This window comes from Camarhynchus parvulus, chromosome 5 (genome assembly GCF_901933205.1).
Source record: "Camarhynchus parvulus chromosome 5, STF_HiC, whole genome shotgun sequence".
Taxonomy (NCBI): Eukaryota; Metazoa; Chordata; class Aves; order Passeriformes; family Thraupidae; genus Camarhynchus; species Camarhynchus parvulus.
Window position 1 is genome coordinate 10,567,906 of NC_044575.1, and position 27,200 is coordinate 10,595,105.

General features: G+C 44.2%; 2 protein-coding genes across 3 annotated transcripts; both read left to right on the forward strand.

Annotated features, from left to right (window-relative positions):
* Positions 1–12,865: 12,865 nt before the first annotated feature.
* TMEM9B (TMEM9 domain family member B) lies at positions 12,866–21,423 on the forward strand. Of its 2 annotated transcripts, none has more exons than XM_030950081.1 (5): positions 12,866–13,040; positions 14,745–14,836; positions 16,532–16,640; positions 17,494–17,628; positions 20,262–21,423. In XM_030950081.1, the coding sequence occupies exons 1-5, from the start codon at positions 12,966–12,968 to the stop codon at positions 20,415–20,417; spliced, it is 567 nt and encodes a 188-aa protein (XP_030805941.1). In that variant the 5' UTR covers positions 12,866–12,965; the 3' UTR covers positions 20,418–21,423. The 2 variants fall into 2 exon arrangements, with proteins under 2 accessions (XP_030805941.1, XP_030805942.1); XM_030950082.1 differs by lacking the exon at positions 12,866–13,040 and adding an exon at positions 13,172–13,287.
* Positions 21,424–24,969: 3,546 nt separating this feature from the next.
* On the forward strand, positions 24,970–26,242 carry ASCL3 (achaete-scute family bHLH transcription factor 3). The gene has a single exon (XM_030950083.1). It carries the CDS (start codon positions 25,364–25,366, stop codon positions 25,901–25,903), a length of 540 nt encoding a protein of 179 aa, XP_030805943.1. The 5' UTR covers positions 24,970–25,363; the 3' UTR covers positions 25,904–26,242.
* The last annotated feature ends 958 nt before the right edge of the window (positions 26,243–27,200 follow it).

Here is a 27,200-nt window from a genome sequence, read left to right on the forward strand (position 1 = left end):
CCACAAGCCCTGGGTGCTGCTCCTGCTCCTCTCCAGCACAGGTTTGTGCCCCTTTGGCAACCTCTCCCTGGCATGAGTTTGCAGGAAGGCCTTGTAACCGAGGGAGCTTGGCAGGAGGTGGGGGCAGAGAAGAGGGCAATGCCTGCAGCCATGTGGGATGAGGAGGACTCAGGAGATAAAGAAACAGCTGTGAGAAGCCTCTGGGGTGGGAGAGGGTTTTGTTGAATGTTTTATTCAGCTGGTTAATGTCACCATGCAAACACCTCACAGGTGAGGCCAAGCACAATCCCCTTCCCAAGCAGCCTCAGGGAAAGTGAGCCAGCTGCTCCTTGGCCAAGGCACTGTCCCTTGTGCTCATGTGGTCAACAGAATGTGGTAGGACAGAATGCCTTTGCTCTCTCCAAGACCACATCTTGTCTTTGTTTTAGTCATGCTTAAAGCCAAGACAAAGCTCTCAAAGAAGAAGACATTAAACAGAGCCCTGGTGAGCCCATTGCAGAGCTTCAAAAGCTGCTGGAACATGCAGGATCTTGATGCTTGGGCCCTTGCAATTAAGATGGCCCATGTAGGCAAGGCATCAACACTTGCTGAAAATTTTAGAGACCTGGAGATCTGGTAGAGAGTGGCTGTCAGCACCCAACCCATGTCTGTACCTCATTGCAAGTGATGCACCCCAGGGCATGTGGGCAGGCAGCTGCAGAGGAGGAGCACCCTGGGGCTGCAGAGAGGGGTTCACCCCACAACCCCACTTCCTTCCACCACATTTGCTACTTAACTCCTTCTGGGTTGGCTACTCTCTAGGGGAAAGTCAGAGGCCATTGCCAGGAGCAGCCCTACAGCCATCACTCACTTGCACTTTGGGTCCTGCTGAGATCCACCAACATTTGTTCATCACCAGCAGAGTAGCTGATTAGATGAGAGCTGCTGGGTTGTCTCTTCACAGTTATCTCCAGGGTAATCTGTTATCTAATAGCTCTCCAGGGAGGTCCTTTTTACAGGCTTTTCTATTACTGATGATGAAGTGATGCTCAACATGTTGTGAAAACAAATCTAATTCTTATGTCTCAGAAGCAAATAATTTGATGACTTATTTCTACATAAACATGTGCCTGGGGGCTGTATATTGTTGGGTTTATTTTATGGGGCAAACATCAGCTGAGGCCTGTATTGCTTTATCACCTGCTGCTTAATAGATGGAGGTGAAGTATCAGGTTTCCATTTACTGAAAGTCTGCTCCTTTTCCTAAGCTGAGATTCCTCTTTTTTCTCTTTTCCATGGGCCCTGCACTGCTGGCAGTAGCTCACCCATGTGCTGGTCTCCTCCTCCTGTGTTAACAACCACATGGCTGACGAGAGGGTGCAGGCTCTGGAGATGACACTGCAGGTATCAGTGACATTTCACCAGAGATGGCTTTGCTGCAAAGGCAATTGATTTAATGATTTTGTTACTAGAGCACTGCTGCAACCACTTCCCCAGGATGAGATCTCATCACTCCCAAAGTGGGTGAGAAGACAGTCGACAACCTAAAAATATCGGGAGTTTAGGAACAACAGGAAGGCACGGCAGCAGGAGAACTAGCTGGGGAGAAAGCTGCAGGGACTTTCTCTCTTTTTGGCTGCAGTGGGATCGATGGATGCCCGAGGCTTGTGGCTGCCCCCGCAGGGAGACGCGGCTGGATCCTCCAGGAAAGCGCTTGGGCTCGCTCAAGGAGAGCTGGTGTAAAGTTATGTGCTCATTAAACCTAAACCTGCCCAGAACCCAGACACAGGTGGGGGATCTGCAGAAGGTGGAGAGCTCTTAATGCTCTTTCAGCCTGTGGTATTCACATGCCCTCTGAACAGAGTGATTTAGCTTTCTCAGATTTCTCCTGAGAGAAGCAGAGAAAAGAATGATCAAAACAATTCTTATCTCATTTGCTGCTCCTGTGTTTGTGCCCATGTGGAATGTGTTCTGGAGATTGTTTACCCGAGCTGATTGCTTGATTGGATTCTGGTGATGGTTGTTTGGATTCATTGACCAATTGGATCCATGTGTGTGTGTCAGGACTCGGGCAGAGAGGGGTTTGCTAGTTAGTAGATAGTTCTACTATCTACTAACTATCTACTATGTACTAACTATCTATTTTCTAGTTAGTAGATAGTTCTTGTTAGTGTAATATAGTCCTAGTATAATATGGTATAATAAAGTAATTAATTAGCCTTCTGATATCATGGAGTTCTGAGCATCATTCTTCCTGCCTGTTGGGCATCATAACACTGATATCAGCCCCTTGTGTCTCCACCTGTTCCCCCCAGACAGTGCCAGGGCCAGCACGGATTTACTGCTCAGCACCTCTCACCTCTCTCTCAGAGGCCAGGAGAAACAACCTCCTCCCTTCAGTGGAGCTGCTGCAGGTGAGAAAAGCATTGCCTGACACCTCGAGGTGCCTCTGAGGTTTCACTGCCTGTGGGGCTGGCACAGCCTCTGGGCTGTGGTACCCAGCCAGGGCACAGGGACCATGCTGGGGGCCATGGGCAAAGCTGTCCCTGCGCTCTGGCTAGCAAGCATCTCAATGGTAATGCTGGCAAAGGCAGCATTGAAAAATACTGTGTAAGGAAGGAGCAATATTGAGATCTGTGACCTCAGTGAGAAAACCAATATATTTTAAAGTGTTGCTATAAATCTCAGTCCTCTGTTCCTCCACAAACAAAATCACATGGAGACATCAGGAGAGTGATCAGGCACTTGACAGATGCAAAACATACCGAGTCATAGAGAACAGGGGCAAAGAGAAACTGCAACACCAGACGGCCCTGGCTAATAATTTGAAAATAAAAATATAATTGGGAGTTAACCACTGGTCTTTCCTAGATCACAAATCAAAAGACCATTTCAAAGTCCCTGGGTGGAAGACAAAGCCCAGGATGAATGAGCTGCAGCCCAGTAACCTGGTTTTATCCAGGCCAGTAGAGATCAGGACACATGAAAATGTTCAGGACTTTGCCACTTTTTGATTGCTGGTGGGGAAGTAGAAAACCCATAATTGGGCAAAATGTGGCTTGGAGCTGGACTAACAAAGAAACTGGGCCTCAACAGTGCAGTCATATGAGAATCCAGTGAAGTGGGTCTGCTGTGAGAGGTGCCCTGGGAAGGCTGTTCAGCCTTCTGGTTTGGCAGGCTTAGAGAGGAAATCTGTGGATTTTAAGCTCCTACTCACAGAGACCTTCTCTACTGAGACATCGTGATGCTTCTTGGTTTAGACTTCAATGGCATTTTTCAGATTGACTTTTAAGCCTAACAGAAGGGGAAATGGGCTCCTGTTCCTTCAGGAGATGACAGTGTATTTTAAAAAACAAATTATGCATGAGGACTAATTAACTTGGCATTTACAGCTTAGCATTCTCCCGGTTAAATCTGCTCCAACTGAGACCACGTTTTGTTGCAAGAAAACTTCTGCCTGGCATTTCCTTCCTTTCCTTCTTCCCTTCCTTCCCTTCCTTTCTCCCTTCCTTTCCTTCCTTCCTTCCTTCCTTCCTTCCTTCCCTCCCTCCCCCCGCTGCTTCGTATGCTGTGACATTAAGGTCATGAGCCACCTTCCAATGTCCTGTTCAGTTACTTCCAGTGAAGATTTCAGGTTTAGCTGTGAGGGCTGTCTCAGTGGGGACCTCTCCCGTATGGTCCTGGTCAGTGCTCTCACAGCTAGAAAGTGCTTACTGGGTTCACCTGTACCTATCCAGAGAGCATCTGGGCCCAGTGGCAGCAGCTGCAGAAAAGCTACTTGGAGAAAGCTCCAGCACAATGAATCCCTGCAGTCTGTACAAAGAGAGTTAAGAGGATGCTCTCATTCACAAATTGTATTAGAAGACACTGATGACAATGAGCTCACATCAGCTGCTCACCCTGCACTTCCACTCCCTGCCATCCCAAATCAAGTTAAGGTGATCTCCATGTACCTCTTATTGCTTCAGGGGAAAAATGTGTCCTGCTTGCTCCTGGGGGTCACAGGTAACCAATGCAGCAGAGGCCAGGCACAGCAAAGGCACAGCCCCATCCCTGGCACTGTGAACTGCCACGTTTGCAGGGAGGTCAGTGGTGAATCCCAAGGGCCAATCCCCAAGGCCCTGCTTCAGGATAGAAGCTCCCAGGGCTCTGCAGGACAGGATGAAGGGATAACATGCACCAGCCTTAAGACTGGTTTGTGGGAGGGCTGCATGTCTACATCACTATGTGTTCATGTGAAAACAAAAACCTTGAGTTTCTCTTACCCTTTTAGATTCTTTTCTCTTGATTTTTAAGCCTGAACTGACACATCTTTGCCCTGCAAGGTGAGTTATTTATCTTCCCTATAATTCCCACAATATGAAACTATAAACACAAGTGGTGGTGGTGGGTAAACAACCAGATCCAAAGGACACCAACACAAGTCCCAGACACAACACAGTTGTTGTAAAGCTCAGAAGCTCTAACCAGTTAAATTGTATTTAACAACACAGTTTGTATTGTTAAACAAAATACAAATGGAATGGACTTGTGTCCAGATTTTGAGGCTGATGAGTTAAAATTAGGGCAACATGGACAATCAAAAAGTGAGGCAGGATGGCAAAAGGAAGGACACGAGGTTTTAGCAGAATTAACTGTGTGCTAAAATAATCCTTAGGGAACTGGTATTAGTGACCAGCTTTCCTGACAGCTCCTTTGCATGGAATATGCTGCTCACCCATCACAGCTGCATTTAGGTGTAGAAGCAGCCTGCCAGGGAGCACTGCTCAGAATGGAGGTAAGTCTCCAGGTAAGTCCCACTCTATGGGAGGAAAAGCAAGGCTGTGTATTTGGTAGAATCACCTGCATGCACTTATTGACCTCCCCAGAGATCCTGGCTGCTCACCAGCACTAAGCCACAGGCTGGCCCAAATGGCTTGCAAAGAAAGCCACCCAACTCTCTCTGAATAAGGCCCCAAATTTTAATCTTTTAATTGATGCAGCAAATCTCTTTTCTGCCCTTGAGCTGAGAGAAGTGGGTGCTCTTGTCAGGCAGAGAACAACCAGAACCACATCTCAGAAGCACATGATGTACTGAACTCTCTGGAGACTGCTAATGATGTTTGATTAATTTTCATTATCAGTGTGAGCAAGCTTTGAGCTCTCTCTGCATCTGTCTTATTTAGAGTTGTCTTTTCTTTCTCAGTTTAATAGCAGCTTCTACAGACAGTGATCTAATTGTTCCTCAGCACCTGCTTGAAGCCATCCAAGCTAAGGATGGACATTGTGTAATTTGCAGTACACGTGATTTGGTCTTTAAGGCTCAGATCAAATAAAATGGAATAGCAAATGAGGCAGTAATTGAGTTAAGTGGAAGGTTCTGTGCAGGCTGATGCTGGGGTCACAGAAATGCTTGGGCTGGACAACACTGGCAATGGAACAAATCAAAATACATGTGTTGTGGCCACCCAGCAGCAGGATGAACAGCCTTCCAGTGGATATCCTGAACTCAATAACTCACAGAATGCTTTCTGTCTACCAGGGTAACTGGCTTTGCAGTGGATTTTTTTCTGAGTCTTTGCTGTGTTGCAAAGCCTTTCAACCAGGGCCCAGTGAGTTCAGGTGCTGCTGTTAAGTGCCCAGGATGAGCTGTGTGCTGTCACCTGTTACAGGATGCCTGTTACCATCCTCAGGTGCAGTGCAGGGAGCTTGTGTGACTCACACCTCACAAAACCTGTCCTGGGTATGGCCATGGCCATGCCACGACAGAGAACTTCACAGTCACAGAGCTGTTCATGCGGCAGAAAGGGGATAGACAACCTTATCAGCACTCAGCTGCAAGCTCCTCTCGGTTGGGTAGTCCTGGAGGAGTCCTTTTGTGGGTCCTTTGGTGAGTCCTTGTAAGGATCTCAGCCAGTTTTTAGTTATCAAGCCTAATTTTGATTCCCTCCTAGCCAGATAATGACATGCACCTGTTGAAGGAAATACTGAGCAATTGGGAGGGGTACAGCCAAAGCCACAGACTGAGTTCTCAGTCTACATAGGAAAAGCTTAGAATCTGTACAGGAAAAAAAGTTAAAAAAAAAAAAAATCATCCTCTACCTCACTATAGCATTACATTGGACTGGAAGGCAGGAAAACTTCTCCTACTTTCCTTCACCCAGCTTCAATGCCCTGAACTCATCTTTATGCTCCATATTTCTTATCTGCTCCTCCTCATTTTGCCTGAAGAGCTGCTGGCTTGATCAGTCTCAAGGCTTTGCTCATGGAATGCCAGGAGGCACACAGCTTTTGGAGGACTGGCAGGACAAGGCTCACCCCCAAGAAAAGCAGATTGTTTTATCCAGAACATTAGTCCAAACAGCTATTTGCCGTCTACTACATGAAATCAGGAGTTGAAGTGCTGCTAGATATTAATTCACTTCAGCACACAAGGAGAAGCAGCACTAATGAAGAAAAGAATATAGTCCTGGAGCCAACCCGCAAGCATGAATGGCAAAACAAACTCAGCCATTCTCCCTGTGTCTGGGTGCTGGGGATCTTAATACCTCTGCTCTGCCCATCATAACACCATTTGCTATTTCAAACAGATCTTTCCTCCTTGGAAAAAGCTTCTGGCAACTGAGGGAAGGGGCGTTGTCTGGGTTGAAAGCCGGAGCCTGGGCACGCTGTCGGGCACGATGAGGCAGTCAGGGGGAAGCTGGCAGGAGCTGCTTTGCAGGGTGTTGTCATGGGAACAGAGCAAGTAGGGCAGGAGCTGCTCCGCATCCTCCTCCGAGCGCGGCGGCACAAAATCGATGTTGATTGCAGCGCCGGCAGAGCCGGCTCTCCCATTGTCTCCAGCAGAGACTGAACTTGAATGAAATCTCTGGCAAAGGGCAGAATCTCCCTTTGTGGGAAAGGGGTGTCACTCCTGATTTGAGTGGAAGACTTTGGTGCACATTTTAGCTGCCTGTGAATCTGTCATCCATAATGGTCAGTGGCAGCACACACTTGATCTTGGTCACACTTGATCTCTTGGTCACTTGAGTGCATCACCATGGTGGGCAAGCTCAGAATATAAAATATTGCCATAGTGTCAATGTTTGTGGTCATCTGAAGTATTGGACTCGCCTTGCACAATGCTGTCTTTGAATGCACCTTAATTTCTCTGTGCAGGCCTGTGTAGGTGGAATTGTTGGAATTTTCTTTATGAGAAACACTTTGTGTGGTACTGTGGTTGCTAGGGAGGAACAATGGTAGTGTATGGTTTCCTGGGTAAAGAAGAATACAGAGATTCCTGCTCTTTCAATTATTAGGAATATGTAACCAAAAGGAAAAGAATAATGTGGCACCACAGAGACCAGTGGAAGTAGAATTGAATGCAATAGGTAAGAAAAGATCTGACAAAGGCTGAAAATGCTAACAGAAAAAAGAGCAAAATGCAATTCGTTGCCTCCAAGCTTTCATTTTGCTTTGCCCAGGTCTGCTGGCAAAGAAAAGATCCCCTAATTAAAGCAGGCATCTGCAGAGTGACTGCATTGCTGCCACTGACCCAGGCCAGCAAGGTGCTGAGTGAACACTCCTCATTTCCTATCCACAACGAAGTGTGAATGAGGGGCCCGCAGCCATCCAGGGCTTGCTTGATTCATGCTTTGGAAAAGTGACCAAAATAGCAGGCAGGGAAGAAAATGGAGCCAAGGCATGGAGGGGTTCCCAGTTTGCTTGTTGAGGTCATTGAAAGCCCCCTCTGCTTAGCAACAAGTTTGAGGCAAGTAATGATAAACTTTGCCACAAAAACACTTGGAGTTGTATCATAAACATAATCTTACCTTGCCTTTAACCTCTCTCCCTGGCTCTGGTGTTTCCATGCAGGCTGCAGCAAAGGCTGGAATGAAATGGCTGGCACTGGGTAGAGCACATTCTGGATTCATAGTGACTTTATTCTAGTGCTGTTCCCTTTGGACATAAAACAGGAAGCATGAATGTATTAGAGCAATCCTTGTGGATTACTCAGTACGAGGAAGAAACTGTGGTTCCTTTTTGGGCATGCTTGCCTCTGTGCCTCTAGCAAAAGCTCTCTGGGGTAGAACAAGGAGCAGCAAAGTGTGTGAAGCAGCACTGACCTTGTCTCCCCCATGAGCAATTCATGCAGGGCATCTGAGGTCTTGCTGGGTCAGGGCTGGCAGAGGCTATTTATAAGTTTTGCATTAAACAAACAAATGCAGAAGCTGTTCTTTGTGCTGCAAGGGATGAAGCCAGAGTTGTGGGCTTGGAGATCATGGTTAAAGAGCTGAAGTCCCTGTCTCAACCAGAAGCTGCTGTTCCTTGTATTTGCAGCATTGCCCTTTGCTGAAGGAAGGGGCATGCAGCAGGAATTGTACTGATAAGAGCATGACATATGTCACTAATTGAAACCACACACAGAATAGGGCATTCTCCCCATGTATGTGATGTGGGGACTCAGCTGCTGCAGTGTGTGAAAGCCCTGACTGACCTTGCATTAGCAGAGAGGGACCTTGAACTCTCACAGCCTGCAGAAAAGTCAGGAGTGGATTCACTGAGACAGAAAGATAAAATAAATGCACAGCTCTTTCAGCACTTCCCTCCATTTGCTTCATATCATAAATATCAATACAAATATAGAAATACAGAGGTAAACAGTTTGCCCAGCCTGCCCTTTCCATATGCATGCATTTCTGCTGGGAAAGGCTTTATGTAACTCCTGACAGAAGATTGCAAAATAATGCCTGGGTTATGGAAGGAAGCCACGAGCCATTACATTGCATTACTGTAATGTAATGGGTTCCTGAGATGAGCCAGATTTGGAGAGCTTGCTTTTATTGTAAACCTTGAACCCCATCCAGCCCACTGTCATTGATTTCTCTTTGTTTTCTCCAGAGACCAAAGACTACAAGGCCAGAATAGCAGCTAGACCGGAACTAAGCCACGGGGGTTTTGGCCCCAAACAGAAACTCATGAGACAACACTGTGCTGCTTATTTGAAGGGATGCAATACCAGTGACAGAACTTCTTCTGATGGATGCTGATGACCAATCTGCTGAAAGGTGAATTTCTCATTAGCCTAGAGAACTGACATTGTAATTAATCTCTACCTATGTTTCTTTGCTTAGTAAAGGCTGCTGTAACATGTGCTGCCATCATTAAAATTTTTTAACTGAACGTAGGGAATAGACAAAAAAAGAATCTGTATTTACTTTGTTTTTCTCCTGTGCAAATGTCACACCACTTTCATGTTGGCAATAAGTGCAGAAGTGCTGATTCAATCACTTATTTACATAATCCCCTCAGATTTTTCTTTTATATCATTGTTGATAATGAAAAGATTTTCTCAGCTGGGAAAACAAAGGGAAGCAGGCAAGTTCTGAATGTGAATAGGCTGAAGTGACATAAAAAGATGGTAATTTGCATTAGTAAAAATAATCAGAATGTGGGTGATTGAAATGATGGTAAATAGCATCTATCCCTACCTGCCCTGAGGAACATCCACCCCCTGGTAGTTCAGCTGCAGTGTGAGGAGCAGCCCTACACCAATTGTTTGGCACAGCACAGCACAGTCCAGTGTAATTATCACAGAGCATGGAGGAACTTTGTAGAAAATACTTTTAAAATACCCACATTCACATGTGAATCAGTGCAGCACAGTAAGGAGGAGCAGAGGCACATCTTAGGGCACTGTTGGCTACAGAGACTGTGTGGCTCCTGCAACAGGGAAGGAAATGCAGGAGCTCACCCTGCACATACAGTGCTGGAAATATAGAGCTCTTGATAAGCTATTTTGTGAGATGACTGAGCAGGAAAGATGTGGCCCTGGAGCAGCTGCCCTGCCTAGAGATGCACAGCCTGTGCTGTGTCTTTGTTGCACAGTCTCAGTTCTTGTTCCCAAAATCCTGGCTCAGGCTGTGCCCAGCAGGTCAGGGGGCTGCACCCCCTCCATGGCTAGGGGCACCAGGGCTGCCCCCTCCCCAGAGCTTCAGAGGCAAAGCCCTTGAATAACCAAAACCTCCTCCAGCAGCTCTTGGGGGAACTTGTTGTGTGAGTACTGCTAATGGAGACAACATGAGAGCGAGTACAAAACTGTCAAACCCATCATTCGACGCAGCACGCCGACAGCAAAGTGCAGGGTTTAGCTTAGAGAGGCCAGAGTAGAGCTATAACCCTCAAACAAATCTGGTTATTAAAGCAGGGTGCATTTTTAAAAAGCAAACTGGATGAGAGAGCTCAGCTCCATTAACTTGAAGAGGACTGGTCCAGTAAGGAGAGAGTTAGCAGGAAGCAGCCTGCTGCCACTGAAGCTCAGACTCTGATAATCCAGTGAGAGCTCTCTTGAAGATGAAACATATCTTCAGCCCTCCTGGAAGATTAGCAAGCTGAAAAGCAATTATAGTCATGGCAATAATTTAATAATTTCCTTAAAATCAGATTTGTATACATTTTTAGCTGGTTTTCCCCTTTTTTAAAACTGTAGTTTAACAGTATTGCTTCTGATACTGGTGTGATGACAAATACATTTAAAAATTTAATTGAAACAAAACGGGGAAAAAAAATCTAAATGTAAAGACAGAAACTCCCAGTCTTCTTTTCTTAATAATTCTATCAGGAGCTTTGCTTACCTAATCACTTATTATTGTTTTCTAGGGGAAGAATGGACTCATCTTCTGGAAGAAGTAACCTTTACCTCCTGCAGCACCTGTGAGCCTGTGGCTCACAAGATCCTGTTTAGTTTTTTTGGTGTTCCTGGCTTTGAAGAAGCTCCAAGACTGGGCTTGAAGGTCCTAAAAGCTGTTCCAGCCACCTAAATAAAAGCACATTTATTACCTGTGTATCAGATCTCTCTGAATGGGTAAAAAAAAGTTAGTTTATCAGGGTCTCTTTTCCTACACCAAACTCTTCCAAAGGCAGTGATGCCTCTGAAACTGCGTATTGTTTACTTCAGCTCAAAATGTGATCTGTGTTTTTCTAAGGATTCAGCATGTTTTTCAACTCAGCAGTCAATCTGCCCATTGTAGACTACGGCTGTGGGTGGTGGGGAAGACACAGAGCCACCTTCACACTTCAAAACACTTCCATTGCAGATCCAGGCATTAAACAGACAAATTGTTTGGCTCAGGCTGAAACCTGGTGTACGCTTATTAAAGTCTGCTGGCAATTTTCCCTGAATTTTAAAGAAAGGTGTTTTGTGTTTCCATAGTAACTCCAGCTCTTTTCCTGAGCTGTCTGATGCACTGCTGGTATTACACAACCTATTGTGTGAGGAGGGAGTGAGGAGCAGCACTGAAAAGTCTACTGAATTTAAGGATTATGAAATTACAGCCACTGAGTGGGGGCTGGGGAGGGAGAGGGCAAACAGAGCAGCTTTTGGCCATGTACAGTTTTGCTGCTTGGGAGTTTAGACAGAGAACCATGCAATTGTGGAATGGTTTTGGTTGGAAGGGACCTTAAAGATCCTCCTAGTTCCCATTCTCCTGCCATGGGAAGGGACAACTTCCACCAGAGCAGGCTGCTCAGAGCCCCATCCAACCTGGCCTTGAACACTGCCAGGGATGGGGCATCCACAGCTTCTCTGAACAACCTGTGCCAGCCGCTCAACACCTTCACAGTAAAGAATTTCTTCCTGATATCTCATCTAAACCTGCTCTCAGTCTGAAGCCAATCCTTTGTCCTGTCACTGCTCCTGTAAAGAATCCCTCTCCACTTGTTGTGTAGGCTCCCTTCTGCCACAGGAATGGCTACAGAAAGACAGAAGGAATGGGAAGGAGGAGAAGGAATAAACAGGCTGGGTCACACTGCCTAGTGTTCCTCTGTGGAGCTCTTAGAGCAGCTGACATGAGCCCGAGCTGTTTCCCAAGCTGGGCTCAGGCCCTAATTCAGCAGTGCCAGGGACAGGCTGGGTCCAGCCCTGGCAGTGCCAGGCTCAAATCCTTATGCAGCAGTGCCAGGGACAGGCTGGGCCCAGTGGGGGGTTTGGGGTCCCTACACAAGGAGGGAGGCTCGTAGATGGCTTCACCTGCCAGCTCCTGGGGAGCACAGCTGGAAATGCTGCTTCTCACCAAGGCTGGCTGCCCCCTGCAAGAGGGTGAGCACAGCTCTTGGGTGGAAAGAAATAATCACCTGACAAATGAGGAACATTGCTGGATTTCAGCGATGCCTTCTCAGAGAAACAGCTGTCTATAAAGAGCATGAAGATTTATATAACTGTGCATCCAGATGTGTAAAAACTGGATTATATGCTGCTCACAAACCTCAAAGAGTGGTACTAATAATCGGTTCTTGGATTAAACCCATTCCAATAGGGCCAAGATCGTGGGAACTACAGGCCAGCCAGCCCCACCTCTCTTTAAAAAAGGAAATGTTGATACTAAAGTATGTCCAGAGAAAGGTAACAAGGCTCCTGAGAGGCTTCGAAAATGTGTTTTATGAGGAGTGGCTGAGGGAGCTGGGTTTGTTTGGCCTGGAGGAGGCTCAGGGCAGAGCTCATGGCTCCCCATGCCTGCCTGAGGGGAGGCTGCCGTGAGCTGGGGGCTGCTCTCTCCTGCAGTGAGAGGACTCGAAGAAATGGCTTTAAGCTGAGACAGCGATATTCAGATTACACACTAGACGATATTCAGATTACACACTAGAACAAATTCTTTCACTGTCAGCGTGGTCAGTCATTGGAACAGCTTGCCCAGGGAGGCGGTGGAGTCACCATCCCTGGAGATGTTCAAGCCGTTTCTGGATCTGGCGCTGGGTGACACGGTTTAGTGGTTACAGTGCTCTTTGGTGCAAGGACCGGATGGCCTTGGAAGTTCCATCCCTGACGATTCCACGATTCCAGGAATATTTTTTTCCCCGCCGGCCCGCGCCTGGAACCACCGTGCGGCGCCGCCGTTCCCGCGGGACGCAGCCAGGCGCGGACGGCGCCTCACGTGAGGCGGCGGCAGGCGGAAGTGATGGCGGCGGGGGCCCGGCGGCGGCGCGGCGGCCACAAGCGGCGGTGAAGCGGCCACAGAGCGCCGAGGCCCGATATGGCGGCCCGCGGGGCGCGCCTCTGCTCGCTGCTGCTGCTGGCCGCATTGGCGGGGCTGGGCGCCGAGGCCAAGGTGAGCGGGGCGGGGAGGACGGGTCACGGTGGTGCTCCCGGTACCGGGCCCTCCCTCCGTCCGCCACCCCCGCCGGGCGCTCGGTTCCCGCGGGTGTTCCCGCCTTCCCGGCCCCACTGCTGCCCCGGGCGGCCGTAGGGGAAGGCCGGAGCCGGTGGTTTCGTGCGGGAGCTGCCCTGCCCCGCTCGGCGGAGGAGCTGGGCCCGCCGGCGCGGCCTCGGCGCCGGCCCCGGTTCCTGCGCTTCCGGTAAGCTCGTAGCCATTGTTGTCGCTTTGCCGTGGTGCCCGGGGACACCGTCACACAAAGCTACGAGTGCCGATGGAGCTGCCGGGGCTGGGTGGGCCCGAGCTCCGCTCGCTGCCCGGCTCAGCCGCGCTGGGTGCGGGCGCTCCGCTCGGGCCCTCCCCGCTGCCCCCATAGCCGGGACTGTCCCGCGGCTCTCTGCGGCGGGCAGCGGCGCCGGGCCTTCTACAGTCACAGCACCGCGTTTGACTGTTCCCCAAACACCTGTGGATTTTTTCCTTTTTAATGGTAATCAGCGGTTGGAGCCCGCCGCGGGGAGAGCAGGTTCGGTGTAGGGTGTGGTACATGGTGTGGGGTGTGGTACATGGGGTGAGGATTTACACTGCTCTCCTGGGACCCCCCTGCCCTGCTGCACCCCGGCTCTGGCTCCCCAGCACTGCAAGGACGTGGAGCCAGTCCAGAGGAGGCCATGGCAGGGATCACAGGGCTGGAGCACCTCTGCTGTGAGGAAAGGCTGAGGGAATTGGGATTGTTTAGTCTGGAGAAGAGGTGACCTAATTGCAGAACCTGAAATCCTCCCAGTACCTGAAATCTGTAAAAGAGATGGAGAAGAACTGATTACATGGGCAGTTGTGTCAGGACGAAGTTTTACACTGAAAGAGGGTAGGGTTGGGCTGGATATCAGGAAGAAAGTTTTCTCTGTGGGAGTGGTGGGGCACTGGCACAGGCTGCCCAGAAGCTGTGGGTACCCTGAGCCTGGCAGGGTTCCATGCCAGCTTGGACAGGGCTTTGAGCAGCCTGGTCTAGTGGAAGCTGGCCTTGCCTGTGGCAGGGGGGTTGGAACTGGATGATCCCTTCCAACCCAGGGCTTTCTGTGATTCTGTGCTAGTGCATTCAGGATTTCCCAACTGACCTGTGCTCAATGTTACTCTGACTTGGCTGCTCAGTAGAGGAGTTCATTACCAATTCTTGTTCACACATTCTTTTGTCATGCCACTAGAAATTGCCCTGAACTTTAGATAAGCCACATTTACCCTCTGTCTCTTGTTATTTGCTAAAATAAGTTTAGCATTCTTTCATTCCTTTTAAGCTCATCACTGTATCTTACAAGCAGCTGTCCTCATAAGCTGAGTAGTTGAGTAATCAACATCAGCATGTGTGGTTTTTCTTGGAAAGAGGAATGAGTTTAACTCCATTTTTCCCCTCAAGAATGTGTTTCTATCTCAAACAGTAGTGTTACTTGACAAATTGCTCTACTCACTTAGTAATTCTGGAGTAATTCTTGTTCTTAAACTTGCAGGAAGTCCTGAGTAAGACCGTTCAGAGATACTTGCAAGTTATTTGTGTTAAATATTTCAAGTCTTATATGAAGAATGCCTTCTGTACCCCTGATAATATAAATTACATAATAAGATAATGGGTTCTAAGTGTATTGTTTGCTTTGTTTGCTTCACTTTTAGAACTCTGAGGATGTCCGGTGTAAATGCATCTGCCCTCCTTACAAGGACCACTCAGGCCATATTTACAACAAAAATGTTTCACAGAAAGACTGGTGAGTGTGTGCACATACAAAATGATAATAAATCTTACTGCTTAAAGCCTTGTTCTGTAGAGATTACATATGGATCTCCTGTGGTGGTGCCAGGACAAAGCAGAGCATTTCCATAACTTACTGGAGCTTTTCTTTCAGAAGTGCTCCAGAATTCTGCTCTAGCAAGGGACAAGGCTTAAACCCTGTAGTTTTTACCCTGTCTTCTGTTTTCGTTTGCTTGCTTGCATGTTTAATTGTTTATTTAGACTTGGAAGTAGTAGAAGGGAAGAAAGTGATGTGTTTGGAATTCAGTGACTTGGAATGGTGTAAAGGCAAGGGAGCACAAACCTGGAACTGGGGCTTGGGAGTATTTTCTTTGCCTGCTCTACTCTTGAAAACCATCCCATCATTTAGGAACTGTTGTTTCTGTAGTTTTGTGAGGGTCCAGTAGATTTTGCACTTTCTAGCAACTTGGAGAAGAAAAAATGCCGATATTAATATTTCTTATATTCTCATCAAGAGACTTACTACTGCACTTAACCAACATACAAGATTTCTGCAGTACTTGGGCAGTGTATTGACACAAGCTTTCAGCCACAGGAACAGCAATTGCACAGATTATGCCTGGCATGTATTTTTGATTTTTGTGGCTTGAATGCTGCATTCTTCCACAGAGGAAAATGTAGTTCTGTTTTCACATAAATGAGAAAAATAAACCTTCCACTCCTCTCCAGAGGCTGTGAGGTGGCACTCAGCAGTTGCAGCTATAAAGAAGAAGTACAGCCAAGACACAAGAGATGAGCTGGTGCCTGGCTGAGTGTTTGCAGCACTGTAATTTGGCCCAGTAGTGTTGAGTGCCAGGCTGCTGCTGTCACTTCAGGCCTTGTGTTTCACTCCCTGCTGCTGCCTGTGCCAGCACTGAGGTAACCAGGAGAAAGGTGAAACAGGATCCTGGTTCTGTCAGTGCTCTGCAGGGACCTGGGGGTCTGAGCTCTGAATAACAGCCTGAGTCAGCAAAAAGACAGCATTATCTAAGTTGTTGTTGGGAGCAGTTGTCTCATGGCAGCTGGGTTTTAATGCTCTGCTATAGAGAGCCCATAATATTATCAATCACACTTTTCCACAGAGGACTGACTTACTTTTGGTAATCTTTTAAGTCAAATGTTTTTGCTGAAAGCTGAATGTTCTTTATTCACTGTCTTGGTGCTTAGAGAAACAACCCATCTGACTTCCTTTTTTATTTCTCCAATGTCTGTACCTTGTGATGACAAGAAAAAAGAAATTCAATTCATAAGTGTAAGAGAGAGGCTAATCTCCCTTCAGACAGTGAAAGGATGGAATAAGGCTCTTCTGAGTATGGTGAAGAAAGAAGGGGAATTAGTAGCTGGAATTTACTTATATCCATGATGTCAGTGTCAAATGATGCATTTATGCTGGATTCATATCCTTGGACTTGTTCTTCTAAGAGCTTTAATACTTTCTCTGAAAAATGAAGACATTGTATTGAGTTAGAAAGATCTTAAATCTTGTTTAGCAGCTTGTCAGTAGCTGAATTTCTCATTTAAGTGACATAATTGTGCTGTAGTGATTTATTTGTACCTGCAGTTTAGAACAACTGAACTTAAGCAAGCTGAGCTCCTCAGCCCCTGAAGCAGAGTGGAACAGCTCAGTTAAAGCCAGCTCAAAACTGACTGGGCAGTTTCTGTGTTTCCTCAGTGATTGTCTCCATGTGGTGGAGCCCATGCCTGTCCCTGGACCTGATGTAGAAGCCTATTGTTTACGTTGTGAGTGCAAATATGAGGAGAGAAGCTCAGTCACAATTAAGGTAAGCAGTGTAATTCTGTTGCATATATTAAACACTTAACTGTTTAGTAAATATGTCTGTTGTCTTTTAGAGAAATGCTGTTTTTAAAAGGAAAACTGTTCTAAGGCAGCCTAAAATGTAACTTTTTTGTAGTAGCTGTTTACAATCTTGAGCAGTAACAATAGCATCAAACTTTAGCTGAAGAAGAGACCCTTTATTGAAAATCTCCACTTTTGAGATCAGACTTCACACCTTGCTAAAATTCTGAGTGTTCTAAGACATCTTGTCAAGCTTTGGCCTTTGTTTTCCTTATTATTTCAGAGGGCCTCTCATTACACAGCTGCTTTACTTTCTTACTGTACATTTTCTTTATCTTTGTACTAACAGATGTGTTCTGTGCTCTTCACTTTCTTGTCCCATTGGGGCCTGGGCTGTTGTGAATAGACTGCAGAATGTCTTTTGGTTTTTGACAACATGGGACTACTTTATTTTGGGATTTTAGAAGTTTGGTGTTTTGTTTTGCTTGGTGACTGAATTCAGGTCTCTGCTAGACAATGGGAGATCAGTGGGGGATGTCCCAGATTTGTCATTTGTTTAATGGCCGGCTGGACAGTTGTCCTGGTGGAAGTGAGAGTTGTAACACTGAATTGTTTAAAGAGGCATAGCCCAAGATTCTTTGCAAGGTCTCACTGCTTCAAGCTACCCTAAATCCTTTTACTAGTATGTTGTAGTCTTTTCTTTCTGGATTTTAAGTCATTTGGTGACACTACCAAAGATCAAACTTTGCTGTAGTCATGTTTTGGTCCTTGGTGCTTGTTGTGAGAGTGGGGGGAAATGTCACAATCTTGGCATAAACTGTGCTTGCATTATGTAGGTGACAATCATCATATACCTGTCCATTTTGGGCCTGCTTCTTCTGTACATGGTGTACCTTACCCTGGTGGAACCCATCCTGAAGAGGCGCCTCCTTGGACACTCACAGCTTATACAAAGTGATGAAGACATTGGGGTGAGTCCATCAGAGTGTTTGTGCACTTGGTTAGCATGGAAATTGGGATGGTTGGTTGATAATTAATTATTTGGGGTGAGCAGCTTTTTTGCCAGGCAGTGTAAATGCTTTTCCTGCTGGGAGAGGAAAAGAAAGGTGTCTGATGATTCCTGTGAAGCCACTCTTTCATTTTTCACTGGGCTGGAAAGCAGTGAGAGCTGCTTCAGTTATGCCAGCTCTAGACACAGATTGTTTTCACAGAGAAGAAACAGTGTAGGAATGGAGGTAAGAATATACAGGAGTACAGCTTTTTAGGAGTTAATGATCCAGTCTTGCCAGGCATCATTTTTATGGGAAGTGTTTACTGCTTAGATTGATCTCTACAAAAAGAAAGTACGGGGTTGCGTCTTCTGTAGTTTCAGTTTCTTGATTCTAAAACTTCAAGAAGAAATTGCTATAATGAAGCAGAATAGTAATGGATGATGAATAATTTCTTAGTATTACAGCCAGAAATCAAAATGTGACAGTATATTCCAACAGGTCAGAAGAGGCTTTTTTGGGAGAAAAGGGGAGCAGTCCAGTAGTGACAGGATTTTCTGTCATTACTGGCCTTTCCAGTCTCTAGCACTGGGTAACAATCCCCTACTTTTGTTGTGAAATCAGGGTACATAAAGCATAGCTGATAAAAGCTATTATCTAGGAAAATGCTGAATTTTGAATTCTGAATTACCCCCTTAGCAAATAGAAACACCTTTTTAAGTGAAGATGGCTAATGATTGTTGCTCTGTTTCTGAACTTCCCTGTGTATTACATGTAGATATATTTAAACTGTCTTTGTATTGACAAAGTAAGATTTTCCCAGTCACGTCTAGGAGGATTTTGGGTTGAGTATTTGTTGTTGGTTTTTTGTTTTTTTGGTTTTTTTTTTGGTTTTTTGTTTGGTTTGGTTTGGTTTGGTTTTTTTGAAAGGAAGTATTTGAATGACTCTTCCTCTTTGTGCATTCTTATAGCAAATTGGTTAGCTCCTGCTTGAATTAAGTGAACTTGTGCTGTATGCTAGATCTCAAACAAATTTAGCTTAGATAAAGCATCTTAATGCCTCCATATGTGAGTTAGTCTTTTGACTGTAGGTGGAAGAAGTGAAATAAGTCCTAATGCAGAGTTCAGGTTAACTGCAGAATGAATTTACCTCAAAGTCAAAAACATAACCTATGTTATGTTTTGCTGTAACTGTTCTGTGAAGATAACATAATTTAAGGTCCCTTATGAATTATCCCATTCTTGCCTTCCCTCTTGAAAGTTCTTGAGATATTTTTGTCACACTTCAAAAATACCATATCCATGCATTTTGTGGCTGAATTTCAAGGCAGTGTGTTAATTCTTTGTTGTTGCCCATTGATGGCAGTGGCAAATGATGAGTGTAAGCCACTTCTGTAGTCCTCTTTCCTCTTAAATTCTTTTTTCCCTTTACTGTCTACATAGAAATTGACAGTATCTAGCTTTGGAGCTGAGAATGTTGTTTGCCAGGAAGGCCAGTACCATGTAGACTGTCCTGTGTTCTCCCACCATGTGTTTTACAGTAGCAAACCATGTGTTGCTATTATGACTTTTTTTTTTCCCTGTGAATGAAGTGATCTGTCTCCTGTTAAATGCCATTCTAGGTATATGCAATTTTTTTTTGTGAGATGATAGCTCTTTTGATCAGGGCTTGTCTGTTCTCTATAGGAATATTTTTTTAAAGCTCACTGTGGCTTTGGGACTCAGAGCAATCATTTCAATAGGTATCATTAATAATCTGTGTACAGCTTACAGTTGTCATTGAGCTGCTCTGCACAGTAATATTAGAAAGTATCCATTAATAGGAATGTCTTCAAAAATGTTCTGGAAAAAAAAGGGATGTGAAACGTAGGGATACAAAAAGACAGTTATTTAATATAGGACATAATTATGTTATTTTTCATTATGTGTAAGATGCTTTCTGATGTAGCTTTAGCAGCATGACTTTGTCCAAACATTTTAATAGCCAAATAAGATGTTCAGTTCCAACTCTTACTGCTTATAACTTGACTATTTTTGCTAGCAGAAAATGAAGCCTTGCAGGTACTGTTAGAAAACAGAGAGAGTAGACGTTAAACAAGCAATGGCTCCTTGTTGAGCTGTGTCACTTAAACAGCTGTATTGACACTGTGCTTTCAGACAGGTCAGCACAATAGGCTTAGTTTGGTAAACACCAGACTGTGTTTGATATAGAAGCTGTGTGTGAACATCCTGAACTGCCTGGCAGGACATGGCCAGGAGCTGGCAGGGAACCGACGCAAATTCAGTTGTGGATTCACCGCAGTCATGGGGCTGCCTGGGTCTGCTCTGGGTTACAAATGGATGCAAGACTGCTGTGATCCTGGGCAGCAGGTAATGGACAGTACAGTGAAGTGTGGTCTGTTTGGGAAATCTGTGGAAGTTCCTGCCAATGAGAAATCGAAGTACAGTTCCAACAACTCAAAAACCTGCTTGGTCATCGTTACTGGCCAGCTTGTTGGGACATCTCCTTTACCTTAAAGAAAGACCAAACCAAACCAGCCCCCAGATGCTGTGGAGTGTTCCAAGCCAGCAGGGCTGGAAGCTGTAGCAGTGATGGTGGTGTTTTGCCCTTGCAGGACCAGCAGCCCTTCGCCAACGCGCACGACGTGCTGGCGCGCTCGCGCAGCCGCGCCAACGTGCTCAACAAGGTGGAGTACGCGCAGCAGCGCTGGAAGCTGCAGGTGCAGGAGCAGCGCAAGTCCGTCTTCGACCGGCACGTGGTGCTCAGCTAAGGGGGCTCAGGGAGGAGCTCCAGGCGTGTGGACTAGTGCAAAGAGCTGACAGAAGTCTTCCTGATCCTGCCAATTCAGAGGAGTTTTCTTGAATGATTTGTTATTGATTTAAAAACAAAACAAATTTAAGAAGTATTTGAGCTATGAAGGGATGTACTGGAGTGGAAGGAGTTTAAACAGATTAGTTAACCAAAAGCTTAAATCTTTATGTTTTCAAATGGCTTTTACTAACAAAACTGAAAAGAAAACAAACCCTAAGATACCTTGGGTTGCCACTGTGGTACATTATTTACAGTTGTGACTTTATGGTGGTTTTTAACTATATATTTCTCTCTACTATTTATGTGGTTAAAAAGTACCTGGGAACACAGTAATAACTTACAACTCACTAATCACTTTATGTAAAGAGCTTTTGTAAATATACTTGGATTTTCTGTTGATTGATGCTAGGTACTGGAAATCGAAGTCTTGCAGTGTAGTTTTGGTCTCAGAGAATGAAACCCTGCTGGCTGTGTTCATTTGGTTTCTTGCACTCGTACTTTCAAGATGCTTGTATGGCAAGTGATGTCTGCAGACTTGAGGCAAAATATAAGTGGACACTGACTCCTGGAGCTGCATATTTCAAGTACTGTGATGTAGATAAATTCAAATGCAGTGCACATTCAAGACAGTGTTGACATTTTGTTCTATTTTGCTTTAACAGCTTAATATATTGTAGGTGTAAGATAGCTCTTATAAAATCTTTCCCTTTCTTTTCATGGGTAAAGTCTCAGGAGTTAGTATATGATGAAATATTTATTATAAAAATCTTCCTGCATTTGTCTGGATTGATGGTGTAAGGCACATACTTTCTCTAGCACCTGTCATCTTGAGAGTTAGGTGTATTTTTTTATCTGTGACTCTGTATTCATCTCTCTTCAGAGGTTATACAGTTGCTGGATGACTAACTTTCATATATCCCCTTTGGAATGTAACAATTAAAGATAAAACTGATTTTTGAAAAATGGATCTGCATTATCAGTTTGTCATCATTTTTCTCCCTCATTATGCTGCATGTAAATTCCATCTATAAAAGTACTCCTCTAAACACGCTTCAGAGTAGAAATGTGCACTTGTTCAGTGATTAGGTAAAGAAAGGCTCATCAAATTGTTAATTGAAAGAAGTTTTTAATCCCTGACTCAGATGTAGCTGTGCATATGTAGTTGCATTATTGTGTGACAGTTTTCAGTTCAGTGTGGAAGGAGGTGGTCCGTGGAAGAATACTCTGTTTCTGGGGGCAGGTTTGGCTTGCCTAGGGATGGCCAGGGACAAGAGCTTTGTTTTCATGCCAGTCCTCTAGACTTCCAAAACTGAGTTAACCTGGAGTGATTTAACACAGGTGGTGAACTGGTGGATTCACAGGATTCTTGCTTTAAATTGAAAAAAAAATGCACAAGGATTGCAGGGTCAAAAAAAAAAAAAAAAATCAGGCTTGGGTTCAGTTTTTGTGTTGAACATTGTCCCAGTGAGTGGGGACTTGATCAGTTGGTGCTGCCTGGTTACTGTTTATGACACTTGGTGTCTACTAAAGAAAGAGAATGCAATTTGTTTGTGGAATACATGCCTTGATTGTTGAGTATCCCAGTCCTGGGAGTTGTTCTACCTCTTGGCTGCCTTTCCTGGCAGCCTGAAGCTGGTGTGGGAAGGGGGAAGTTGGATACAGTGCTGTGGCTCACACAGGGGCAGCAGAAGGTGAAGCTTTCTTTCCTTGATGGGTGACAGTCACAAGAAGCAGGACTGAATATATGTCCATCTTTTGCTAGTAAAAGTATTTCTGATCTTACAGATTTAAGCTAAAATGGTTTAGGTTTGGATTTTTGTGTGTGGTTATGCTTTGATTGATAGAAGGACCAAACCATGAGATAGCCCTAAGTGTCAATCCTGTAAAATGTGGAATTTTAAATATAGGTGTCCTATTTTATTGCATCTGTACAATTGAACAGCTATATACTGATGTATGTAACATCTAAGTACATGTATACATTGCATTATAGATCTGTACTGTTTCTCTTTTTAAGCAAAACTTGTGCTCTTGCTGTTGGCTCACTCAAATCTTCTCTCTTATATATATTCACCTTTTATATGGTGTTACTCAACACTAAAAGAATTTGCCAAAATTACAGGTATAATGATTAAATTTAAAGGCATTAAGCTGGCAAATAATATGTATCCTCACCTATAGTGGAGAGAAATCCATCACAAATTTCTAAATAAATGCTGTTTTTCTGTGTTTAAAATGAAGCTATGGAAATTAGTTTGCTTATGCCTTGATGGTGGATATTTACCTAAATTCTAGCCAATTGTTCTATTTAGATATTAGAGTACAAAATGCCAATAAATGAAAATTCTACTTTGTATTTTCATTACTATACTGTAGTAGTGTGCAGCAGAAGGCAAGCAGGAAGTGAACAAACCACATTCCTGATTACTTTTTCAGGTAATCTGGATGTGTTCAATAGCAGTTTCAAAATTTCTAGCCCTTAATGCCAAGTTTTGTTGCCATCATAGCTGTGGTGTGGGTGGAAAAGCCCAACCAGAAATGAGCAGATCTAACTGTAAGCTACTTTGCATGTTGTCAATTGACTATAAATTGCAGCAGTCATTGACTCAGTGGAACAAGCTACATAATTCAGGTAAGAGACTTGCATGTTGCTGTATCTAGCCACAGATCTTCACTGAATATCAATGTTCTTGTAAATCACTTCTACCAGCCATTTACTAAGTGTTTTCATAGCTTTTTAATGAATCCTGTTTAATGTGATCTCTTATTTAATAAGGTGTAAGAAAAATGGAACATGAACATTCTTTTTTTTAATATGTCATTCAGATATTTTCAGATATTCATCGTTCTTCAAACAGCACATCGTGTTTCCCTGGATTTTACTTTCGTCTGAAGATTGGTGAGTCTCCAGTCTAAGGGGAAAATGTTCCTAACACTTTGTGCAGGTGTTGAGGCAGCAGGTAACTGTTTTATGTAACCTTGTTACACAGCAGAAGTGTCAGTACTAAGCAACAAATAACAAATACTGCAAGTATCTCTTCTTGAGGGGTTGTGTTGGTTTTGGTTTCTTCTCTGGAGTGATGTTGTGCCATAATTTTTTTTTTTTGCTATGTAGCAGACTTCTCTTCCTCAGTGTTTTAAAGTTGTTAGCAGCAGAAAGTTTTTAGGCAATAAGCCAATCTTATAAGTAGAAAAGGGAAAGTTGACTGTCTACTATTTTCATTTTATGAGGAGTGTATATTCACATGTGTAAAAATATGTGAGTTTTTTGCATGCATAATAATGTGAAATGGATGTGTGTTCATGCTGTTAGCCTACCTACAGAAGTACCTGTTTAAGATGCATGGGACTCCCACTCATGCCTAACAGCTATAAATGAATTCTTCACTCACAGGGTTTCTGTTGTGAAATCTATGTGCATTAAAAAAGAGACAACTCTGCATACTGAGGCATTTTCATAGAATATGTTGTGAGAATAGGTCCATACCATGTAAATATTCTCTGTGTAAATGTGGCAGGTATGAAGTTATTAGAAAATATTACGTTATCCCCATATCCTTGTGAAGGGTTTGTGTTATGAAGTTGTGATTGGAACATCTGAAGCTTTGTCAGATTTCTGTGAGTATGGAATCCAGCAGGTTCTGGTAATCTAGTTTAATGTTCAGCTGTGGTTTCCATTTTAGAGGGTGCAATAGAATCTAAGTGCTTTGGACAGCAATGTATGGATGTACAAGTAGATGGTGAGTAAGAGCATTTTTGGATCAATTCTGTGTAGGCAAGTATTGGTTGCAATCTGTGAGGGTGGCTCACAGTGATTCTTTAAAAATTACCTGGTTATTTAAAAGGTATTTAAAGAAGCTGTTAGGTAACAGTTATTACATCCTCAGCAGTTAGGCTGATGTTTAGCTGTTGGAATAATGATATTGGGAAGGCACCATAATGCAGCTTCTTATAATCCACTGCAAGAGTATCTGTGTGGTAAATGTGTCAGGGTGATTTGTGTGGTTAGACCTGCTGTAATGCTGCTCTGAAGAGGGGGAGTGAGGGTGGGCCAGTCTGACGTACAGGTTCCCAGCAGGGCCCCAACAGCTGTGTGCCATCCCTTCTTTGCATTATTAGGACATGCATTTTTCCTTTAATAAAGTGTTCATTTCATAAATATGACATATTTAATATTTAATTTCTAGCTGTAGGATTGTTTTTAGAATTTCATGTCTGTGTTTAATCTGCAGGTAGGTGGAGAAGGAATGGGAGGACCCAAGGAGGTGTTAGATTTAGTGGAAATTCTCTTGTCTCTAAACTTCTGGTAAATCTTTGTATGAGTGGATGTCATACCTGACTGACATGGAATTAAGATTGAAATCCATTCTCTGCACAGGTTTTCCGTGAATTGAGAGAAAAATAATTTATCCTTGAAAGCTCTTTGGTACGAATAGAGAGTCTTTTACTGGAATTGTAGATTTAGCTTTTTTCAGGGGGGGAAGGGAGTAGGGAGAATGCCTCAGATGTTGGCCTGCTTTATTTGTTGTCTGTAAGTTTTTGTGGATTTGGAGCAAGCTAGACCTATGTGGAATGCATGTAGGTAGAGTCTCTTAATTTCTAAAGCTGAGGTGAACAGAGGGTGCTTGCTCTTTCCTTTAGGAAATTTTAGTGGCTTTATAGTAATATCTGTTGTGTATTCATTTAATTAATGTGACTGACTTGCACTTTCTTGTACTTTTCAAATGGGATGTTGTTTTGTTCTACCTGTTCTTCCAGCATCATTCTGAAATGTCACAAATGTATTAAAAAAATCTCTTCTGGAAAATGTCAGCAAGGCCTCGAGTTGGTAAGTCCAGGTGAGTTTTTTATACTGTTCAGTGTGAGTTGTTTAAAGTACTCTGTAATTATGTGTTTCCAGGCTAAATGCAGAACCTGATGGATGGCAAAAGCTACTGTAACCTCATCTGTGCTGAGGCTCAGCACATCCAGCTGGCAAGGCCTTTCTGTGCAGACCCACTGGTCACATTTCATGTGTACCCAGAAGCACCAAACCAGGTCCCTTTGGCCGAAGATCTGGCATTCCTGCCTTTCATGCCAGAGCATCTCATCACAGAGACCTTCTACAGCGAGCCCTGCCCCTTTCCCTACCAAGTGCCCCATTCCAGTCTCCACAAAAGTGAGTACTCCTGTGGCTCAGCTTTCATCAGGAAGAGGAATGAGAGGGAAAGGCAGCGTGTTAAGTGTGTCAATGAAGGCTATGCCAAGCTGAGGCACCACCTGCCCAAGGAGTACTTGGAGAAACGGCTCAGCAAAGTGGAGACCCTGCGTGCTGCCATAAAATACATCAGGGACCTCCAGTCTGTGCTGTGCACTGACTCTGGGGTGGCAGGAAAAGGTGTCACAGAGCCAAACCAAGCACCTAAAGGCACTAACAAACCAGCCCAGTTTTTGGAGACGATCTGAAGTGTTCCAAAGCCGGCCCAAGGTATCCTGTCTGGGAATGTAGTAGCCACTGTGTCAATGACGTGTGTGTTCTGGCACTTCTTGGGAGCAGATCGTGGCACACGTCACTAGCAGCCCACACAAGAGCTTGAACGTTGCAGATAGTTACTACACTTAGATATGAGAGGGACAACTGGGAAAATCTCAGCTGAATGACTTAAGTTAATTCATGAAAATCAGAACGGGTTTCTAAATTTGTCACCAAGCTAAAAATGTGACACCTATATGTGTGAAGTAACTGTATGTATCATCACAACCTGCATGATTTAAAATAAAATCTCTCTACTTGTGGGACTGAGATTCTCATTTTCTGTTATGTTATTGGTTTAATCTCACATGCACTTTCTTAAAATATTCACTCTAATTGCCAGTGTTTCTTTTAAAGTGCCTTTTTAAAGGTTCCAAGGAGGGTTGTTAGATGCCAAAAGAAAGGATAATTTAGTTTAAAACAGAAAAACAGAGTAGGGTAGGAGCTCTCTGAAGCACAGTTACTGAACATAGGAGAGCATAAAGTTTTGTGAGTGCTGCTCCATCATTTTCTTATTAGTGAATATTTTAATCACATTGAAAAAACTTTTTGGCATTGCATAATTTCTATTGAAAATTGGATTCTTATACAGATGTCAGTGCCCTTAAAAATTACTAGGACTGCTTATAAAATACACAGTATAAAGAGGCCTGGCAAGGTTTTGGCCATCAGCATGAAAATAACCTGCAATAGAAATTTTTTTTTACTTTGACTGATAATGGTTGAGGTCTGGAGTGGTCTTCCCCAACCTCCCAGTCTGTTCCTCTGTCCTGCTGATGGTTTCAGTTAAGTGTTATAAAATAGAACTGTGTGAAGATGGTGAAGGGAGTTGAGCTCATAACCAATAAAATGTCTTAATATTTCCTCTGTGTAAGGGAATCATTGATACTAAATAATTCTGCTGACAGCATGAGAGCTTGTAGGCTGTCTGTGCAGCAGAATGTACAAAAAAATGGTTACAGACTTCCCAAGTGATGTATCCTTCTCCCTAACTGCAGTTATCCCACCCTGTTACATTGGTTTTATAGCAGTGAATTGAAACATGCCTTAAAAAAAGGCAATTAAGTATTCCAAACACCTCCTCCCCCCCCAAAAACCACAAACAAAACTAACCAAACAAAAAAACCAACAAATGTCAACTCTTGGTCTTTCTTTTAAGGAGGATGTGAAAATTAGGGCTCTCAGCTGAGATTAACAGGTAGGTTTCTGCATTATAATATGACATATTTT

Bases quoted from the DNA above. Each gene is read 5' to 3' on its own strand.
- TMEM9B (XM_030950081.1), top strand. From the start codon at position 12,966: ATGGCGGCCCGCGGGGCGCGCCTCTGCTCGCTGCTGCTGCTGGCCGCA. The intron at 13,041-14,744 runs GTGAGCGGGGCG...CTTCACTTTTAG, and splicing joins GGCTGGGCGCCGAGGCCAAG to AACTCTGAGGATGTCCGGTG. The intron at 17,629-20,261 runs GTGAGTCCATCA...TTGCCCTTGCAG, and splicing joins AAAGTGATGAAGACATTGGG to GACCAGCAGCCCTTCGCCAA.
- ASCL3 (XM_030950083.1), top strand. From the start codon at position 25,364: ATGCAGAACCTGATGGATGGCAAAAGCTACTGTAACCTCATCTGTGCT.